Genomic DNA, 23,194 nt, shown 5'->3' with positions numbered 1-23,194 from the left:
GTAGTATCCAAATACAAGAGTTGTTCAATATACCAGTAACTCCACAATACAATTTACTGTAGGAAGGTATCTATTTCAGAGCCAAGTCTCCTGGCTACTAAAAGAAAAATGCCATTATAATTTTTACATCTCATTAAATGAAAGTAATCAAAAGTAAAATTTACTTACTTTAGCAATCTGCAGCAACACAATGCAGTGCTTAATTGATTCTACCATGCTCTATAAAACAGAATACTGATTTTAGGATCTTGCACCAAATAAAATGGTCATTAGACATTAAAGCTTAAAATATAAAAATCAAAAAACTAAATATGTTATATATCTATATAAAATATTAAATATATAAAATATAAAATTAAATATAAAATTTTTAAAAATCAGTCCAGATGTACAGGATTTAAGTCTATATTCAAGAAATACCCTCTCTGGATTCCAGTAGGTTCTATTATACTGACCGTGTCAGAGGAAGTTATCATTAGCAATTCTATCATTACAGAATGCCAAAAAATTGTTAATTTGTATTGAATAACATTCTAAATAGTTTTTCATCACTTCAAACAGAAAAAGATGTAAGTATGATTAACTTCCAAATTCTTACATCCATAGCAGGGAATCCCAGTGTAAATTTCTAAAACATCTATATAAGACTTCTATGGAATTACAAAGAGTAAAGAATCCTATCACAATACTGGTGAAACTAGAATACTATTACTTTGCCTGTTTTTTTAAAACTGCTCTTGTCAAAATACAGACCTTATCAGTAGCCTATTATAATAAGGTGAGAAGGCCAATAAATCACAAAACTTGAATCACAATATATTTTAATTATAAGATTATTCATGGATGACATTTTTTTATCCAAGGTTCTTAAAACAAGTAAGACCAGAAACAGATAAAATGCTACATGAAGTGGATTTTAATTAGAAGCATTATTCAAGTCCTTTTAATTCTTTTAGAAAATAATAAAATTCTTAAACACTCTTGTAAAAATTTATAAAAATTAAATCTCAACTGCTCTTATTAATAAAGCAATTTAAGCAGTAGCTTAAAATAGAAGTAACATTTTAAAGCACTTTCTAATGCAAAGCCAGAGTTTATCAAACACACAACTTACATTTGTTGTCTCTTTGAGAGTTTCAATTTTCTATGAAAAATGAAAAGTTTAAAGAAATAATGAGAAGCACAAAGAAGTATCGTTGCTGTTTTTTTACTCATCATTTAAAGAGTTTTACCCTTCTCCCACTCTCCCTGCTTGTGTTCCCTCTCTGTGTACAATCTCTGTGTCAAAGAAATAAATAAAATCTTTAAAAAAAAAAAAAAAGGGTGCCTGCGTGGCTCAGTCATGATCCCAGAGTCCTGAGATGGAGCCCTGCATTGGGCTCCCTGCTCGGTGGGGAAACCTGCTTCTACCTCTCCGGCTGCCCCTGCTTGTGCTCTCTCTCTGTCAAATAAATAAACTCTAAAAAAAGAAAAAAGAATTTACCAAAATGCACTCATTACTCTAGGCAAGTGCAAGCAAGTTAGAAAGGGAGTATTTTGTTATACTTGTTAAAAAACTTAAACAATTAAAAAAATTTGTTTTAAATTTACTCATTTGAGAAGGATACAGAAACAGAGATAGAGTACAAGCAGGGGGAAAGGCAGAGGAGAGAAGGAGAAGTAGACTCCCCGCTTAGCTGGGAGCCAGACTTGGAACTTGATCGGAAAACCAGAGATAATGACCTGAGCAGATGCTTAACCATCTGAGCCACCTAGGTGCCCCCAAAACTGTTTTTCATATGATTCAAGATTTCTAAGAATAACACAAAACATTATTTCCTATATGAAAAAATGTTGTGGGGCGCCTGGGTAGCTCAGTGGGTTAAAGCCTCTGCCTTCGGCTCAGGTCATGATCTCAGGGTCCTGGGATCGAGCCCCGCATCGGGCTCTCTGCTCATTGGGGAGCCTGCTTCCTCCTTTCTCTCTGCCTGCCTCTCTGCCTACATGTGATCTCCGTCTGTCAAATAAATAAATAAAAATCTTTAAAAAAAAAAAAATGAAAAAGAAAAAATGTTGTGCCTTTTTTATAGACTATGTGATTTTAAAACACTTATTCTACACAGTGATTTGAAGGGACACCTGTGCCCCCATGTTTATAGCAGTAAATGTCCATGATAGCCAAAATATGGGGAAAGCCCAGACATCCATCAACAGATGAATGGATAAAGAAGAAGTGGTGCCTATACACGATGGAGTATTACTCAGCCATCAAAAAGAATGAAATCCTACCATTTGCAATGACATGGATGGAGCTATAGTGTATTATCCTAAGCAAAATCAGTCAGTCAGAGAAAAGACAAATATTTTATGATTTCACTAATACGTAGAATTTAAGAAACAAAACTGATGAACGAATGGAAGAAAAAATAAAGTAAGACGGAAACAGGGAGAAAAACCATAAGAGACTTTTAACTATAGGAAATAAACTTGAGGGTTGCTGGAGGATAGACAGGTGGGAGGGTGGCACAACTGGGTGATGGGCATTAAGGAGGGCACTTGATGTAATGAGCATTGGGTGTAATATGCAACTGACAGTTAAATCTCTAAATTCTACCTCAGAAACTAATAATACACCATATGTTAATTAAATTGAATTTAAATAAACAAACAAACACTTGTTTTAGAATCACCTGAAACTTTGTCTAGTTGTTTAAAAATGAGATGGAACCAAATTCCCAAACTAAGAATGGAAAGGGAGTTAAACATGAGTTATTACAGGTAGTGTTAAAGAGCCAAATGCAAAGCTATGGTCAAAAGAAATGATACTGCAGCAGGAAATGTAATCAAGGAGGAAAAATGTTAACTAGAAAAAAGAAAACTACTCAAACTACAAAGTAATTATCAGAAATTCAAGGTGGGGGGCAGTAGCGGGACTATACTTAAAGCATAACTCAGGGGCAACTGCCTGGCTCAGTCGGTAGAGCACACAACTCTTGATCTCAGGGCTGTGAGTCCAAGCCCCAAGTTGGGTACAGAGATGGACATACCAATGTAATAAAATAACTATCTTCAATATCAAAAACCTCAAGAAGAACGAACTTACTCCCAAGAAGGTGGTACTTACAAAAAAGGCATATTAAAATTTTGTACATTATCCTTCTGTTTGTGAAACCATTATGGAAATTCACCAGAAAATTCCCCCATGAATCTTTTATGGCAGTACTATCACACCATATTATATGGTACGATAGTACCATATCATAGTATTATTGTAGCCAAACACTGAGGTCCTTCTGTTACTTCTCTAAAAGGCTCTTGGTTTTAAAGCGGTTTAAGGCAAAATAATGACAGTAGAACTTACCTTTCTCTGTTCATCATCTTTGCAGTTTTGAAGTTTGTCATCAAAAAGCTACAGGATTAAAAAGAAAACGATTATATTATCAAGCCATTTTACTATATTGTATACATTTACTAATCATAGAAAAGGAAACTTCAGTTCTTAAATACATTTCTTCCAGGGATGATCTATATTTATTTATTAAATAACATGTGTTTTTTCAAGGGACTGTATCAACTCCAATTCTACTGAATTATTTCAAACAATTAAGATCAATTACTCTGGTAAAATTACAAGCAAAAGAAAACGGACAGCAACAGAACTTAAAATATCAACTGAAACCTAAATTCTTTCTGCTTTGTCATCCTAGTTTATCAATACTCCATTTCCTTCCCAAGACTTTTGCTTATAATTAACTCTAAAGTAGGAATTGAAGGAGACAATTTCATCAATGATAAATGAAGTAGAGAAATCCAATGCCCTAACTCCCCAAAATGGAAAAATGAAGGCCTCAGAAATAAAACCACATTAAAATTTAGCAGTTTCACAGAATTTTAAAACAATATGAATCTAATCTTATTTTCTTCTAACTCAGTCTAAATATTTACTTTTTTAATAATCAAAAAAGTACATTACATATACATACTATTTATCAATATAATCAACGGCAAAGATCTTTGAGTAAGTCACCCAGATCTTTTAATAAGTCAGCTTTAAAAATTGCTGAAGAACCATATAGGGGTTGTAAATCAGATCATTTTTTACACTAAAAATCAAGCTTGGTAACACTTACTGCTTTATACCAATTCAGTATATATAAACTAATGCCATACCTTTAATTGTTCTATCAGGATTTGTAGGTAAGCATCAGCCTCTGTAAGTTTCTTATCGAAGTCTTGGACACTAGGAACAAATCCTGAATCCAAACCCTACAGAAAAAGAAAATTTGTAATAAATCTACGAAGACCCAGGCCATGTTTAATAGTACAGAAAATACGTCATCCTTCATACATGACATTTTAATTTTAAAGTAAGAATAGTACTTTTACATAAATAATAGGTATATTTAAACTATCTAAATTCTCCAAGAATAGTGATACATCTATCTCTCTCTTGAACTTCTAGCTCTGTTCCCTTATCAAACGTGTGCTTCTTCTTAAATTAGGATTGACCTTGCTCTTCATTCACTTTGTTCTTTCCCACAAAGTGACTCCCCGTGACCGCCAGAGAACAATAATTTAACACCTAGATTAACTCCTTTTTTACCCCCACTTTTTGTTTGATTCCTCCAGTCCTTTAATCTTAACTTCATACTCTATTTAGTTCTCCTATTCCCCAACCCACCTCATTAGCTCTGATGCTTTCTCTTCTTCCCTTATTAAAAGAAGTAACGACCTCAAAATTATCACCTCTTCTAAGAAGAGGGCCCTCTCTAAGTGAAAGTGACGCTTACCTTAATCAAGTTTCCTACTCACATTCACCCTTGGCATGAACACTACACTCTGGACATGGTGTAAATGTTTATTTATTTAAGGAGCACATTTATTTCTAAGTTTAACAGTCCAGCATTTGCATGTCCTACTTTTTGTATACTAAAAATTTTAAACTTCAAGAGCATGGGATTCCTGTTTTAACTTTACTCAACAACAACAACAACAACAACAACAACAACAAAAGAAACAAAAACAAAAAAACCACCTGAGTTCTTAATCATATGTGAAAAAATCATCAATCCTGGGTGTAAAAGACAAAAAGCTGGAGTCTGAACAAGATGCCCAAATGTCATACAATTAAATAAGGAAATAAAATAAGGCTCATAAACTACTATGTCACAATCCCAAACCAACCACATTCTGTACTGAATGGATAAAATACAGTAGTTGCACATACCATACTTGATCTTTACTTGTTGGCCAACACCTACTGATCATTTTCACATCTCCCATTTTAGTAAATGGAGGCCAGAGTTCATTGTATGTCACACCAATACTTCATCTTTGCACAATACTTTATTACTAAAGCACTTTTAGAGCCATTATCTCAAACACCAGATTAAAACCACACAGTATTATGGAAAACAACAATGGGGTGGCAAGCCTGGTTTCTAACTGCAGCTCAGCCACTAACAAGATACTGTGGTCTCTCTAAGCTGCTGTTTTCTTACCTGCCAAATACAGTCATCCTCCACATACTATTTTTTTTTCACATACTATTATTAATGTGGCAGCTACTACCTCTACTAAAGACTACAATTACTAACACTATCAATTACTACTATTACTATCTATTGTTGCTCTTGCCAAACTAAAATTCAAATTCTGAATCAGAACAGGAAAAAAACCCGTAGGTTGTATCAGACCATGGGAAAATCAACTTCAAATTCAAAAGCAGTAAAATGGCCTTTTCCACATACATATAAAGAAACTACTTGAAGTGAGTACTGAAAAATCCCTTCCCAATGAGATGCCATGAATAAAGACAAAGTTGAAGAAAAATCATAATAAACAATATCTGTAATAAAACTGTGGTTAAATATCTTTATTTTTAAGGATAACCAAAAAAAGTTCTATTAAGAACATTTACTATATGAAGTATAGTAATAAAAGAGGTGGAAAAGGAAGAATAAATCCGTTACATTTTGGATATACTATAGTACTGTATTAAAAAAGAAGGGAGCGAGTTCCTTCCATGTTACTGTACCACAGAAAAAACTGGAACTGCTCAACTTAGTTTTTGTTTTGTTTCACACAGTAATTTAACATAATTATTAATAACTGTAAGATCCAGTTAAGATCTATAAAATACTGTTGTGCTTGCGAAATATCAAAAAGTTCAATGGCATATTCATAAACAAATTAAGAAGTGAAGCATCTAAATAAGAAAAAATGATTTTTAAGAATTTTCCCTCCTTTGAATCCATTTAGAACTAGCTACCACTATAAAAATAATTAACAACAATGAATACTGTTACGCTGAAAAGAAATATAAAAAATAAAAATATAAATATAATTAACATATCCTTTTGAACAAATCTATCTCATTAAAAACCCTCCAGTAAATAAATGGAAACATAATTAATTACTGAGCTCTATAACTATCCAAATTAATTCTTAAAAAACAATCCTTTGATGTTGCTGTAATCCTAGCACCTCACCCTGGCTCTCTTCTCAGACCTACCTCTAGATAGACTTATACAACATTTCCTTTTATTTTAGAATAAACTCCACACATAACATCCTAGTCAAAGATCTACTCACGAAATCATTTTTATGTAACCTATAATAGGTGGTTTATAACTAGAGTTGTTAGCATAAAATCCCAGAACGGGCCTAAACTCCCTTGTACAGTAACCCATACATCTTTGGAAAGAACGAAAATCTATGTATTTATAGTTGCCCCAACTGCAATCAATAAAATAACATGCACAAATTTATCAGTAACATGGACAACTGATAGAAATTAAACTGTTTTCTCAACCTTATAAGAATAATGCACACAAAAAGAAAATGCAAATTTTTGCTACATATTATGACTTACAATACACAGAAACAAAGCCATCTAGTCCAACCTCCCTCTCAAAGAAGTTTCTAGTCTTCACTTGAGTAACTCGACAAGGGACTCATTACCTCCTAACATACAGTATTTCATAAAAATTCCCTTGAAGTCATAGCGATTCCTCTTTCAACATTACAATATAAAATCCTACACTTACTCATGTCCTTTTAAATGGAGTTTTGTTTTAAAACAAATCAGAATACAGTCCTTTACACCATTTTGAGAGTATAGCCTTCTTTGTAAAGAACGCTGAACAGAGCAGATCCTTTAAGACAGGGTGTGACTTCATACTTCTAACTGGGACATCTTGTAGAATTAGGTTGAAAGTTAAGCAGATACACATTCTCTGTCACTCATTCAACACTACAACCTCCAGGGCTGGTTCAGCCTTGAATAAATATATGTGGTACTAATTGCTGCGTCGGACAACTGTTGCTGAAGTGATACAGTCATCCCCATGACCTCGCACTCCTCTCCCCTAGATTCCTCTTGCTTTTCTGCTCTCTTTCTCCTCCACTTTGTCTACTCCCTCACTCCCCTCTTCATGTCCTTCTTTCCTTTTTGTCCATGTTCTTTGTGGATACTTTGTGACCAAAGTGGTTATGTTGCCCTTTTGGCATTCAGGACCAAAGAGGTTGCTGCTCCCTAATTTACTATACTGATGAACCACAGTTCTCCTTTGATGACTTCTGTGTGAATTCATTAAAGTTTAGGTTAAACACAACTATTACAGAGAAATAAAGGCAACTGGTCTGTAGTGTAAAAAAAAGTTAAATTAGAATAGAAATTAAACCCAATCTATAAATTAAATAAATCCATAAAATTAGAAATCTATGTAAAGGAAAAAAATTATGTGGCAAATATATTGAAAACAAAATAGTCCCTAGTATTCAAGAATACTTTGCTAATAAAGAAAGCTAAAGTAGATTTTTAAAAATTATTTTTATTAACATATATTATTTGCCCCAGGGGTACAGGCTTACACATTTCACAGCACTCACCATAGCACATACCCTCCCCAATGTCCATAAGACAACCACCCTCCCTACTCCTCCACCCCCCAGCAACCTTCAGTAACGTACATTTTTTAAAGTCAAGAAGAACAACACATGATTCTACATAAGCCAGGACCTATGTATCCAGTTTAAAATACATAAAGAGAAACATCTGACCCAACTTCAAAAATAATATCTAGACTGGCAGAAGAATATCAAACTGCCTCAAAGCTGTATATGAGTACCTCCTACTATCTTTCTAATACTTACATTGAAGAGCATCACTTCTCAGAAGGCACTTCAAAACTAACAAATGTCAGAAAAATTAAATGAATTCCCATTAATGACTTTAGGTGGGACATTAAATATTATTTATATATATATATATATAACCAAATGCTTCACCTCCATTTAAAAAAAGACTATTGCAAGGATGTCCTTAAAACTGTCTGAAATACGTATGAATTGTAGCTGCTTCACAGAGGTCCTTTTTTAGTACAACAGTACAGGAGGCAATTTTTGAGGCAGGGAGTAAGAGCTTTTAAGGTAATTCCTGGTGACAAAGGAAGAGTATTGAACAGTGGAGGCAAAGGTGGTAAAAGGTGGCTTAAGGTCTTGCTGAGATCAGAATCAGGAAATAAGAAAGTCATGAGTAATTTGAGGAACTGAGGAGAATAACATAGAACAGGAAGGGCTATGGCTGAATACCAACACTGTAAAAAAAGAAATTAACAAATGAGTAATATTTTCCTACCAAATCTTACTTTACAACAAAAATGTAAAGGTCTAAGTACCCTGTATTTAGTGTCTTCTCTTACATAGGAAAAAAATAGTATATAATAAAAATATGTTGCAAAGGAGAAAAGGAAAATAGATAAATTAGTCCATGTAATTCTCACAAGAAAGTTCAGAATAACAAGAACACAGAATTTAAGTTATCAGTAGAACCACAAAGGGAAGTAACAGCTTAAAAATTTAACAAAAGAAAAACACCAAAGAAATAAGCCTCCTAGTGAAAAATAAACAACATGAATCCAGGCAAAAGTAGATGATTTTTTAAAATTAGCAAAACACATACCCTATCATTAAAATAATGAAAACTTTGCAGAAATGTTGTTCCACATACGAGAGTATCTGGAAAGTTTATGTTCACAATTAGCAATTTGAGATGACATACATCACAGATATGCTTTCATCCAATGAAAGAAGTATAGAGCATACTTACAATTGAATCACTTACAATTATTTTTGAAAATTCAAGAACTGGAGAGATACCAGAAGACTGGAAAAAAGCAAGTGTGGTACTGATCTTCCATAAAAGTAAGGAAAAGAGAGAATAGAAAGTTACTTTACCATGCTGTGAGTCTGACATCAATAATTAAGTAAAGGAATAATAAGAGAAAATTCTCTAACTATTCAGAGGAAAAGGAGGTACATGAGCAGCAAATGGGAAGTTAAAAAAATATATTATGCCAAACTTACTGGCTTTTCTGTTCCTTAGAAATTTGTTAGCAAATTAAGTTTTTTGAGAAATGGTATCATTTGTCTCCTTACCAAATGACTTGTAAGTTGGTTTAATGATGAAAAAAGTTTATTAAAGAAACCAGAAATATTAATGAGATCACAATTTTATGTGGGGTATACTCATCTGTTATTTCCTGGGATTAGTGAAAGTTTAGAAACATTTGTAATTTATAATCTCTATTGTCTCTGTGGTTTAACCACTTCAGCTAAAGGAAGAACAGGATTTAGAGGTCTAGGGAATTCCTCAGGGCAAGAATTTCTATTTTTAATCCTAAAGAATACTCAACTCATTCAACTTCAATTGATTTGAAGATTACCAATTTGAAACTGTCAACAAAATTGAGCCCATTACTACATGACTTCTTTCACTGTAACTTCATGCTATTTTCCATTTAAGTTAATGTTCTGATAACCTAAGGCTCCAAACCAGGTTCTTTTATCATCATGGTGGCTATAGTTATCTTACCAGCATGCTAGGTACCCCCAAGAAAGGTCTTTTTCTAATCCCATGGATTCGCCACGGATGCACCTTATACACTGAAAATTTTTTCAGAGTATTAGATCCTCTGCAAGACAATTAATAAAGTTTTCTCATTTGATTATGACAAGACAGTAAGGTACACAGACACTAACCCTATTTTATAAGCATTTACCCAAATCATGAAGTGGGGGGTTTTCTTTAATTGGGATTTCAAACTATTCCTTTGACTTCAATCCGTTAGACATTTCTCTTAAATCACAGTAATATCTGAAAAGAATTCATGGCACAAGAGCACTAAAATGTAATTTTAAAACTGCCTGAAGGAGCTCGATGTAGTTAAAATGAGCACAGCTTTAAGGTCAGACTGATCTGGTTTTAAATCCTGAATCTACAACTTCCTAATCTATATGATCTGGCCAAGCTACTTTCTCCACCACCATTTTCTCATCTAGGAATGGGAATAACAAACCACTCAAAAGTTGTTGACAGATGAAAGAATATGTGTAAAGTAACACAAGAGTAAGTTTTCTACTTCCTCTTCATAATTTGCAATCATAAATAACCAGAATTCACTACTCCATCTCCCCGTCCTAAGTAATGCCTAATATAAAGACAGCACTCAATGACTGATGGATAAAAAACGAAATTGACTAATAACCAGATAATGCCATAAAACAATTTTAAGAGATCCATAATCAATAAAAGGATATAAGCATAAGTTAAACTGTACAATGTTCCTTTAAAAATGGAAAAGAGGAACTTGATAAACTCTGAAGATAATAAATAGTAATAAAAAAGAGATGAGCAATACACAACTCATAAAATAACAGTTCTAGAAAACAGATTAGAAAAAAAATTCCATATGACATTTTCAGAAAAAGAAATTCAGAAAAGGTAAACTGTACTGAATTATTAACTTGGTAACAAAGGGCCAACAATATAAGGAAAGTCCTCTTCCGCAATAAAATAACTGATTTTTGAAGGTACATCAACTCTTCAAAAATAGAATCCCTTTTACCTTTAAATTAAAAAAAAAAAAAAAAGGTTTATGCATAGTATTAAGTTCCTGTTTAAAAAACATAAATACTACAAATCTGAACTGCTCATATAGTTGGGAAAGAGAGTTACTTTGTCAAACAGGAATCAGATACAGATATCAGTGTCAGAATTCATGAACTTAAATCATTAACTCTAGCACAACTGCTTATTCTTCATGATCTCTTGATCCAATACTGACACTATTATGTAACCTTTTGACTTACAGAAGAAAATACTGATTCCATAAAGTGATTTGGTTACTCAAACTAACTGCACAAGAAAGGTTTGCATTTGTACCATTTTCTATTTTTAAATCACTGATAGCTTGTCTTTCCAAAAGACTCAATTTATTTTTTTAAAAAGTCATATAAAAAGTCTTATCAAAATACAAATAAAACAAATAAAAACCTTAAGTTTATGAATAGCATAACCACATACCCTACTTTGTCTGGGGTCATCCATGTTTATGTCTATTGTTGGAGAAAATAAGCAGCCTCCCTCACTCTCAAAAGTGCTCCCCTTTGGACAATAAATTATATAGGCTCCTTCTCCATAAAAGATGTAACTAGCCTTTTAGAGATATGTCTAGAAGGCATGTAAGATTGCTTCTGAAGTCAGAATGCAGCAACAAATTACTCAAAAAATTATTTTAAATGAAACATAAGTTTATAGGCTCTGAATGTTGAAAGCCAATTATAGAAAAGAGCTCCATCAGAATTCAATGAATATTAACTGGGTGCTTACATTAAGGTAAATGGACACATGAATAATATAGAAGCTACATTTTTTTTAAGTTATTTTATTTATACACGCAACCTGCTCAAATAAAATGCAAGAAACAAAACACATGACACATATATATTAATACTGGGAACTGGAATTAAGGAAGGGGGGCATTTGAGACAGGGGCTCTTATAATTTTTTCTTTATACATCCATTTGTCTGATTTTTTAAAGTATACAATTATTTTAATTCATAAGCTATTATAAAAATATTTGGAAACTGAAGTTTATAAATATTTTTCAAAAGTCTTATAACTGTTTGAGCTTGCAAGATCAATCAGCTTCATTCTCTTAAAATTACCTACAAAATCCTAAGATGTCTTGAGAGTAAATTTGGCAATATAGCTGCTCAGGTACACCTTTCCAAGCAAAATGTAGCATAACAAATTTATAACATCATTTACAAATAAAAAGCACAAACTTGGGGGGGGGGCACTAAAAAATTAGCAATCAACACTACATTGGAATAAATGCCAAGAAGAAAAATAGCCAGTAAAATGAAGCAAAATACCTAACTTTTTTTCTACATCCTTCCTGCCAATAATATAATAGTGATTCAACATTCAAGAAAGCAAACTCATAAAAAACAACTACATCACTCCCTCTTAACAAAGCACTCTGTGACCATGTGGTGCTGGCAATCAGCTAAAGCTTTTCTTTTCACCCACTTGGTTGGTCAGGCTACCGGATACATCTTTCTTAAAAGTTACAGGTTAACTTATTCCAAGATCTATATAAGCTCTTGAGTGGCTTACTACAACAGGATGGAAAAATATACATTCTTCCTCTCTCCAACTCCAAATTACTACCTAACATTCAGTTTAACAGCATTCTGGAAAGCAAAGAAGTCTCTCTCACTACTATTAAGGATCCACCAAAAATAAAAGTTTTAGGTAAATACCGGAGATTTACTCCAAGCATAACTAGGAGAAACTCATATTCAAATGTATGAATCCTTAAAATAAGTATTTTAGTAGGACAGGTTTTGAAAGACTGCAGAATTATCTTAGTTAGCATAAAAGCTGTTAAAATTTTGATTGTGAAATGCTTTAAAAAACAAAACTTGATATATTTCTCTGACAAACCTGGATCTCTCTGTATAGCAAAATAGAACACACTGAAAATTAAACACCCAAAGGGAGCTAATTGATGGAACTAGTCAGACCAACAGACAAGACTAAAAGCTTAGGTCTCAAAGAAACCAAACAAAATAAAACAAAAACAATGCTGAATTGAAAAGGATACTCTAATTGGTTTGACTTTTATCCCTTCAAATTATATATGCCAAAAACAGTTTCTGTATATCTGATTTTAGCTGTCAGTGAACATTACACAGAAGGAACAGGCTGAGTTTTTGCTAAACTGTTAAAAGTATAATATAGGGGCACTGGGTGGCTCAGTTGGTTGACCATCGGACTCTTGATTTTGGCTCAGGTCACGATCTGGGTTGTGATAAAGTCAGGCTTTGTGCTGGGTGTGGAGCCTGCTTAAGAGTCTCTCTCCCTCTCCCTCTCCCTTTGCCATCTCCACCAGAGTGTACATAAAATTACCCTAGTTTTGTTTAATTGTGGTCAGTAATCTACAAAGATGGTTTAAACCTAACTAGAATATATCAGGGCAGGACTTACTGTTGTTCTTAACTGTATCCCCAAGGCCAGTGCTTGTTTTGTAGTGAAAATTTTGTAAATTAATGACCTAAGGAATTCTGAAATGTGCCTATCTGCTAGCATTTAAGCTTAAAGTAATCAAAGAAATTATCATTCTGTGTATTCACGAAAAAAGTATAAACAACTCATTTACCCTAAAGGATTTATTATATTACAAGTACAGATGCTGACTTTCTTATGGCCAATTAAAAAATTTTAAGTAAAAAAAAGAAACCAAGTAAAAGGGAGGATACTATATTGTACAGGCAGTACAAGAAGCAAGACCAAGCAATGACAATTGACTTGTCCCTCTAAAAACTCATTCTTCTCAAGTCAATTCCTCTCATGAGCAGTTTACACATGCAGGTTCACCTCAACTTTCAAAAGTTTGTGTTACCACTTTGCTTTTACTAAAGATCTTCATCAGTACCTGCTTTCACTAACCAAAAGAAATCTGGACAGGATTATCTGCTGAAAGGTGGGGGGCAAAAAGAAAAAAAAGCATTCAGCGTTTGTTTTGTAGCAAGTTGTTATAGAGGTAGAGTACCATACCACAATCAAGAGTGGCACCACCAAGCTCCTTCTCTGGAAATTACACACAGCATCTCCACTGTAAGCTGCCATAGCTTTGAACTTTGTGAGCACTTGTACTTTATTTTAATTTTTTGTGTATCGATTAGCAAGACATCCTAAGGTGTTATAAAAGCCCAAGAGGTTATTTTTAGGGCCTGGGAGGGCTCAAAAATCTTTTCATATAAATTAATGGTAATTGTTTCTTCGCTTTATAACATTTTGACTTAGGAAAGCTTTCACAGGAATGCTCTAATTTCGAATAGCAGGGGAAACCTGTACTGCTGCTCTAGGGCTGGAATTCAGTGTTACAATAATGATTTATTCATCGGGTATCTCTTTTGACTATTGCACTGTGCTGGATGCATGTGGGATGCCAAGACAAATCAGCTATAGACTATACCCTAGGAGTTTCAAATCTCTAAGAGAAGATAAAATATCTGTCTAAAAATAACTGATTCAAGCATGGTAAAATAAGAGTTATAAGAAAAGTGCTAAGAGAACAGAGGGCAAAGTTGAAGGGATGAGAAAGGTTTCATAGAGACATCATTGTGAAGTACAAGATGTGGACAGAAATGTAAGGGGGAAAGTATTATAGCAGTGGATGGAGGCTGGAAACAGCATAATGAAATAGAATAGTACAACTTCTCTTTAATGAAGTGGCCACAGAAATGAAAGCAGGGTTAGGTAAACTAACAAGGGATGCTGAGGTACCCAGGAAATAGGAACAGCAGGAAGCCTTCACCATTCTAAGCCTGGAGGAAAAGGAAGGAAACTGTTACCATGGACCACCTGGAGGTACTCAAAGGACACTCTAGTTATAGTACATAGCCACTGCTCAAAACACATCAAAACAGAAGACCAAGAGGAATAAATACCCCAAGAGTTCTCTCTTTTCTTCCTTCCATCTTCTGTCACTGCCTCCCATTGGCTAACCCCAACCAGAATCCAAAGGAGAAAGAACTTCAGGTGACATGGCTATAAAGGTTTGCCTCCTGGAGCAAAGAGCAAAGAATGGCAAAGAAGGAATCTGCAGGAAAATGGAGAATAACCAGAAAAAGCATACTCGCAGGCTAAGAGTCAGTATAAGCGCAAAGAGGCTAGAAAGCAGAAGGAAGCCAAATGAGGAACAATATCTTCCACAAAAAGATGGTTATTTTTCATATCCAGATGCTGACTCTGAAAGGAAATAAGAATTAGTGGAAATAAAAATTAGTGGCTGAACTGGAAAAATTACTAAGGTTTGGGGACAGAGGAGAGCAATGGATGAAGAGCAGCAGCAAGGTAGCACCCAAGTTCTCCCTAGAGTCAAAAGAGCAAGAATTACTGGGCTCTAATCCTAGTTATTCTGGTCTTTAACTGTGTGACCTTGGGCAAGTCACTTCTCTGAGACTGTTTTCTCCACTATAAAAATAGAGAGAGGTTAGGGGTGCCTGGGTGGCTCAGTTAGTTAAGTGCCTGCCTTCAGCTCAGGTCATGATCCTGGAGACCCAGGATTGAGCCGTGTCCCTGCATAGCAGGGAGTTGTCTTCTCTCCTTAACCTCAAATAAATAAATAAAATCTTAAAAAGAAAAATTGGGGGGGCGCCTGGGTGGCTCAGTGGGTTAAGCCGCTGCCTTCGGCTCAGGTCATGATCTCAGGGTCCTGGGATCGAGTCCCGCATCGGGTTCTCTGCTCAGCGGAGAGCCTGCTTCCCTTCCTCTCTCTCTGCCTGCCTCTCTGCCTACTTGTGATCTCTCTCTGTCAAATAAATAAATAAAATATTTAAAAAAAAAAAAAAAGAAAAATTGGTAGAGGTTATATTAAACTTTAAGATCCTTCCAATTTTAGGAGTCTGTGAAGCCAGTATCTCCAGGTAAATAACCATGTTCCTCAGGTGAGTAAATACCTTAGGGCATTTGAAAAACCTGGAGTCCACTCCTTTACTCTAATAAAAGTAGTAATTTCATTTAAATAAAAACAAGAACTTACAGGTTCCTACTGAAGCCAAGTCCTGCACAGTAAGACAAAGAATGTTAACACAAGCAAACTCTATCATTTAATGTAACCTTGAAACTGAGTGAGAAATATCAATACAACGAGATTTTAAAATATGTTTTGGAATGCAGAGAATGCAAACAAACCAACAAAGTTAAGCAGGATAACTTGAATGAAGTGGCACATTTTGGAAAAAACAAAATTGGGTGCCTGGTAAATACAGCAAAGCGAAGTTCTTAGAGGTATCTCCAGAAATAAATGAATTCCAATGTAAAAGGCCAAGTCTGTTTCTGTCTCTGTCTCTGTCTCTCTCTCTCACACACACACACCCCCCAACCATTCCTTCATGACACAAATATTCACTGAATATCTGTTATGTACCAAGTACTACCATGGTCTTCAAAGAAACAGCAAATATAATTTCATTACCTAATCTGGAATGAGCTCAAATTTCACCCCTTCCAAGCAACATGTTCTGACTTCCTATAATACTAACTACAGTAGAACTAATTAGTGCTAGTATTCTTTAAACCATATTAGAGATCACAGAGATTGGGGGGCAGAGAGAGTTTGCCTGGGAATCTGCTCACCATTTATAATATTGTTTCTAAGCATTTTTTCCAATCCCATGTCTTAGGTGTGGTAGCAACCAGAGAGCTTGGGGCCTTAGTTTTCTTAACTCCAGTACAAGTGAAATAAAGGTCTGCACACTAAGTACATCATTAAGTCACAAATTTTCATCATTTAACAAGCATTCAGTGAGTACCTACTATGTGCCAAGCACTGAACTACAGACAAAGGCCCTGGAGATACAAAGATGAGTAAAGACCTCTCACCTCTAGAGGTTAGGGTATAATGCAAGAATCAGACACGTGAACAAAAAATCTACAATACAACCTGGTGAAATGCTGTCCATAGAGAGATTAACAAAGTGTTACAGTAGCACACAAAGGTCAACAGTAACTCTAAATGGCTCTGCCTGTAGGAAAACGTTAAAGAAAAAGTTAACATATGAAGTGTATGTTAAATTGAGGAAGAACTGGAGGTTTATCATTTGCTAGAATTCTCAGCAATTCTAGTTCCAAGCAAGAGGGGAAAGGCTGTGAAAGGATAAAGAGCTGAGAGGCTAAGTCATGTTCTACATGATTAATAGTTCGTAGTGCTGGAGTGGATAGCTTGGGTAGAGCACCTGCAGCTGAGTTCAGACTAAAGAGAGAGAAATTAGGACCAGGTTGTGAAGGGTCCTGAAGGACCTGATAGGCAGCTGACTTTGGCAAATGGATTAAAAACAGACTGTGAAGCACAGGAATGACTCAGTCTGATTTGATTGGAGATAAAGATAGGTAGGAGTAAGACTAGTTAGAAGGAAAAGTCTAGGTAGAGATGATGAGGCTTGAATTAAACTATTATCTCATGGGAAAAGGATAAATCAAATAGATATTACTAAGGCAAATATAACAGATCTGGTGACTGGACATGGAAAATAAGAAAGATAGAAAATAGCTTTCAATGACTAACTGCCACCGTATGGTGGAACTTCAATTACTTAAGGAGAGATACTTTAAATCTTTATTGAAAAATCTTCCTAAATATAATCTGTAGGCTAACTACATAATAGTAATCATTAAAACTGTCTTCTTCTATAGAATCCTCACAAACATCAGTTATCACTCCATACAAGGTCTAGATACTAATAAAACTTGATATATCCCAGGGGATACCCTAGAATTTGCTTTCCAGAATAAAAGCCTGATATTATCTTTCTCGGGCAATAGACTGCAAACCATGTAACTGCTTGATTTTCCAACCAACAAATATGGCTGGATCGCAATGTTTTTTCCTGGCTGAACCAAATTTAAATTCTCTGTTCATCTTCTTATCATCTGGGGATGTTTGAGTAGATTACTACTACTACGATTACTACTATTTTTGCACTAAAAAAAAATACCACTTAGAACTTACGAAATATCGAAATGGATGTGACCAGCCTAGTATTTATTGAGGGGTACTTCAAGCATAATGCCATCTCTGTCAAAAACAAATTCAGGACACTTTGGAAACCAATCTGGTTTCTCTGCAATAATTCTTTTCATTTAAGCTCTCAGACTAAAAGTCTGATTTTTGGTGGCTTCTGTCTTCCCTGAGCTAGGAAAGGTGACACAGTATTTTTACGTAAGTTGCTTCTGGCTGGGCTGCACAAAAAGGAAAGTTAAAAAAAAAAAAAAGCTTTTAAGAAAATGAGATGTTGACAATATTCACTAAAGGGCTTTATCACAGTTCAATACAGGCAATGTTCTGAAAGATGATTCACACACAGTGGACTAGACTTTCCAATTTAAATTTCACTACAAAAGCTCTTAAAACTGTGACTACATCCCTAAACTCTGCTAAAAACTAGGAGAAATAATTACTTGATTTGTTTTTAATTTCCTGAACACGGCTAAAAGCAAACAATTTGACAAGCAAAACCAAGTATTACTTCAAATGAGCAAAAAGTTTTCTGCTTTAATACATTTCTCCCTCGTAACAAAAATACTTGTTGAAGTACAGTATGAATGCTGAAAAAAATGCATGATTCAAACTGGCTTTCTATACATTATACTCAACTTTCCACAACTGAGCTGTGCTGAGAACCTAAACCTTTCCCTCCAGTTTTTAGGAGAACCTCACACTATTCCAAAGTTTTCAGTTATTTTCTTGCACAAGCTACTCAAGAAGCGTGAAACCACTCCCCTCCCCGCACACAGACTCACAAATAATAGCACCTATTATTATTACACACAAAAATACTACGCCAGGCTGAAGAACACAGTGCCAAAAATAAAACAGAAAATGTTTGGCCTGCAACTGGAGACTCTATTAATGGTCAAAATTAAGCTTTCACATTACGGGAAAGCTTAACTTCTGTGTTTATAGCTTGAGACAGCTTTCGAAAAGGAAAGTGAGTTCCACAAAAATGTAAAAAAGGGGAAGAGATGCCCTCTTCCAGTCTGGTTTGGTGGCGAATGACCTCTCCGTGAAACTGGAGGCCCCTAGCCTCACCCTCCAACCCATCTTGGCTGAAGAAGTGAGAGAGCTCCCCAAGAAGAGAGGGCCTGTGCGGCCACGGCGTCCTACTCACCCCAGAGGGCAGCGGAAAGGAGGCCGGGAGAGAGCGACATTCGCGGCCACAGCCCGGCCGGGCCAGTTAGCAGGGACCCCGGGGACTCAGGGGTGGGGGCCGGCCCCTTTCCCAGACCCTCAGGGTCTACTCACTCCGCAAGTGGCCAGCAAGAAAGCCATTCGCCAAGGCCCCCGCCCTCTGTGCCTCCAGGGGAGGGAGTCGGGGGCCGCTTCCGAGCACCCCTTTTTTCTCCCTCGGGCCGTATCCCCCACACTGCAGTGAAGTCGATCCACTCAGGTTTAGCCTGTCCCCCGGGACACCCCCCACCCGCCCCCACACCCTTGCCCCACCCCCAGCCTGGGCCTAGGGACCGCACCGATTGGCCGGCCCTGGCAGCTCCTGGCAAAGAAACCCCTGGCGATTGGCCATAGGTCACCTGCTGTAGAGGAGGGTAGCGACTGACGATTGGCCGTTAGGCCAATTTTGGGTGGAGAAGAGGGAGCGAGTGGGCCACCCGCGGGGGTGGGAGGGGAGCGGGAGGGGCTGGCAGCAGCGGGTGGGCCCGGGAAAGCCCAGCTTGCCCTGTCCAGATCCAACCCCGGCTCCCACCTCAGGGAGCCCAGGGCTCACCTAGGGGGCAGTGGGCTGGGCACCCAAGCCCACACCAGGACCTGTGCTTCCTGACCTGCAGCTGCTGCCAGCTGAGCTCACGCCCTCCCGAGGAAAGGGAGGTCCTTGCTGAAGGGAGCTCTGCTTGGCTTCAGAACTTCAGCCCCGGGAACTCCGATAACGTGGCAACCCGGGAAGACGAAAAACTGCTTCACCTACACCCACCGACTTTTAATTCACTGTCCCTAAAATTCTGGCAGCTGTGGAACCAAGTTTCATCTGGATAACTGCTTTTGGTTACTTCCGGAAAGTTGTTTGTGTCGAGTGGGGCGGGTGTGGAGGGGAGGATATTTTCTCAGTAAACAAAAGCATGGGTGCCCTGTTTTATTAATCAGGGAAACTTCGTGGGTCTGGTGTTATGCCACAGCTTCATAAGGCATGTAGGTGGCTTGTGAAGACGCCAAGTCCATATTGGCTTCAAGAAACTAAATGGCAGAACTTCAAATTAGATAAAAAATTCGGGCATAGAGGACCTTAACAGAGACTCACCCAAAATGCAGGGAATCATAGACATAAATAATTAACTTACTGCTCTGGAGAACAATCTCCTTTTCTTTATCTTAACTATTTTTCTGGTCATTTATACATCTGCAACTCTAATTTCCCAAGCATCTAATTTTTGTATCTCTATTAACTAACCCCTACAACTAGCCTGGTCTGCACCTCACGGAAGGCTCAATAAATGCTTGCTGCACTCCAGGTTAAAGATACCTACAGTTTTATGTAAATTTTTTCAAAATGCCCAAATACCAAATGCACTCTCTTCTTGCCACATCTGCTCCTCAAAAGCATGGCCTTCCAGTACTGCCTCTGTATCAGTAAATGAAAACCACTATTGTCCACTGTAATATGCAAACCACAAACCTAGCAGTCTATGATGCCTCCCTCATTCCATATTCAGTCCATCTAGTTCCATCATTTTCACCTCCTTAATACATTCTCCATTCTGTCCACTTCTATTATGACCACTCAGTCCTAGGTCTGGGCCTCCTGCAGTAAACTTCCTGAATCCACACTAGTTCCTCCAATTCATTCTTAACACTAGAGTCACAGTAGTTGGTTTCCAAAGCCAATTTCATTACTCCCTCATCACACCCTACCACAACCAATTAAATAACTTCAACTGCTTTCCACTGTGCTTAGGATACAATTCGGTCTTTAATATGGCTTACAAAGTTTAGCCCTACTTATTCTCTAGCTCCATTTTACACCTCCCACTCCCTCATTTACTGCACTACACACAATGACCTTTTTTCAAGTTTCTTCAATTTGCTATGGACTTTTCAACCTCAGGGCCTTGCAAAGGCTGTTATTTCTGTCTTTTACATTATTCCTATGATACCAATCCTCTTCAGTTTACATCTATTCATCATCTTGTCCATTCTACATATGTGAATTCTTCCTATCATATATTCTCATGGCCCCTGTCATATGTTCTCATGACTCCTGCAATTCTTTTTTTTTTTTCTTTAAGATTATTTACTTATTTTAGAGAGAGACAGATAGTGACAGAGATAGTGAGAGAGCACAAGCAGATGTAGAGGGAAAAGCAAGCTCCCATGGGAGTGAATCCTAGGACTCAGGGATCTGACCTAACCTGACAGAGCTACCCAGGTGCCCCTGCAATTCTTCTTCTTATCCCAGCTATAATTTTATGTGTATTTGAGTTATCTTTAATTAACCTTATTGAATAATTTACATATAATAAAACATGTTTTAGATGTGCCATTCAATATACTTTGTTAAATGTATGCACACATGTAATCACCACCACAATTAGAACATTTCTGTCATCCCCAAATTTCCCTAATGGCCCCCCAGCAGTCAATTCCACCAACCACTTTTCTGCTTCCTATCTAACTGCATTATTCTTTTATTAATGTTTATCACTAGACTGTAAACTTAATAAGGAAAGGATCTTATTTTGTTCAACATTATATCCTTAATATTTAGCCACATGCCTGGTACATATTAGTGCTCAATAATGGATTTCCTATGGTAACAGGTTCTGAAAATAAACATCAACTATATGATAAATATCAATTAAACCATAAACAATGATGTAGAAAAATACATTAATTTTGCCAAATGGACAAGGTCAATGTCTAACAATTTCCACAAATATCTTTTAAAGTTTTCCTTTAATATCTGCATTTCCAAGAGTTAATTTTGTGCCTGAGCTGCCTAAAAGATGTAATTCAATATTGGCTGATCCAGCAGTTCTCCAGGCCAGGGGAAAAAAATCTACATCTCTAATTCTGTCTATATAATAAACTATTTGAGTCCATAAAAGATGTAATACTTATTTATATCGTTCTTGCTTACCAGGTCCTTCATGTGCTTATCTCCCCAACTAGACAGAGAGACCCATGAGGGGTCATCAGTGACTTCGTATTTAACAGTGCTTACCAAAGAATCTTTTTTTTTTTTAAAGTGTCTTCCTCATCACCTATCATCATCATCATCATCATGAATCAGCAGTTTCAAAATCTAATACATTGTCATTTTTTATAGAATAGTGTAAATAGTAAAGTTCTAGTAAAATTTAGCAGACCCAATTATCACTGGTTTTTATTAATAGGCTTAAGTGTTAAGATTAGGGGTGATGGCCAATAGCTAAACTATGGAAAGAACCTATATGTCCATCAACAGATGAGTGGATAAAGAAGATGGGGGGGTGTATACATACACACACATATATATAACATATACATACACATACATACATACATACATGCATACATACTCAATGGAATAATCTGCAGCCATCAAAAAACCCCAAATCTTGCTATTAGCAATGATGTGGATGGAACTAGAGGGGATTATGCTAAGCAAAATAAGTAAATCAGAAAAAGAGGGCAAGGAGTCATGGGGGGCAGGGAGGGAAAAAATGAAACAGGATGGGACCAGGGAGGGAGACAAACCATAAGAGACTCTTAATCTGAGGAAACAAACTGAGGGTTGCCTGGGGTTGGAGGGGAGGGATAGGGTGGCTGGGGTTATAAACATTGGGGAGGGTATGTACTATGGTGTGTGCTGTGACTTGTATAAGACTGATGATTCACAGACCTGTACCCCTGAAGCAAATAATACTTTGTGTTAAAAAAAAAAAAAAGATTAGGGGTGATGACAATAAGAGTATATTATTTATGATGGCCTCTTAATACAACTGAGTCTTCAACTGCATATATAAAACTCTATGTTCTAGTTACCCATTTAAAGAGGTCACAGCTGGGACGCCTGGGTGGCTCAGTTGGTTAAGCAGCTGCCTTCGGCTCAGGTCATGATCCCAGCGTCCTGGGTTGGAGTCCCACATTGGGCTCCTTGCTCAGCAGGGAGCCTGCTTCTCCCTCTGCCTCTGCTTGCCATTCTGTCTGCCTGTGCTTGCTCCCTCCCCCCCCCCCGATAAATAAATAAAATCTTAAAAAAAAAAATAAAATAAAGAGGTCACAGCTAAAGTGCAAAGTTTACCTTTTCACAGTTTCATGCAGAGGTAACTGTTATAGACATATAGTTCTCATTTTCCTAATCCTTGTA

The 23,194-nt window shown here is 36.5% G+C and overlaps 1 protein-coding gene across 20 annotated transcripts in view; it reads right to left on the bottom strand.

Annotated features, from left to right (window-relative positions):
* OSBPL9 (oxysterol binding protein like 9) overlaps positions 1-23,194 on the bottom strand; it is a 174,690-nt gene that overhangs the window by 41,822 nt on the left and 109,674 nt on the right. For 6 of the 20 annotated variants that reach the window (XM_082688426.1, XM_082688427.1, XM_082688423.1 and 3 more), the window contains 4 exons: positions 4,150-4,245; positions 3,341-3,388; positions 1,115-1,144; positions 169-219 (listed from right to left, as the gene is read on the bottom strand). In XM_082688426.1, coding sequence (XP_082544552.1) covers positions 169-219; positions 1,115-1,144; positions 3,341-3,388; positions 4,150-4,245 — 225 coding nt within the window. Of the gene's footprint in view, positions 1-168; positions 220-1,114; positions 1,145-3,340; positions 3,389-4,149; positions 4,246-9,106; positions 9,176-19,006; positions 19,388-23,194 lie in introns of those variants that run through there. The other 14 variants (XM_082688422.1, XM_082688411.1, XM_082688424.1 and 11 more) reach the window with 9 other exon arrangements.

The sequence above is a fragment of the Mustela nivalis genome (assembly GCF_964662115.1).
Source record: "Mustela nivalis genome assembly, chromosome: 10".
Classification (NCBI taxonomy): Eukaryota; Metazoa; Chordata; class Mammalia; order Carnivora; family Mustelidae; genus Mustela; species Mustela nivalis.
Note: the sequence above shows the minus strand (reverse complement) of the source record. Positions and strands in the feature narration are given on the sequence as shown.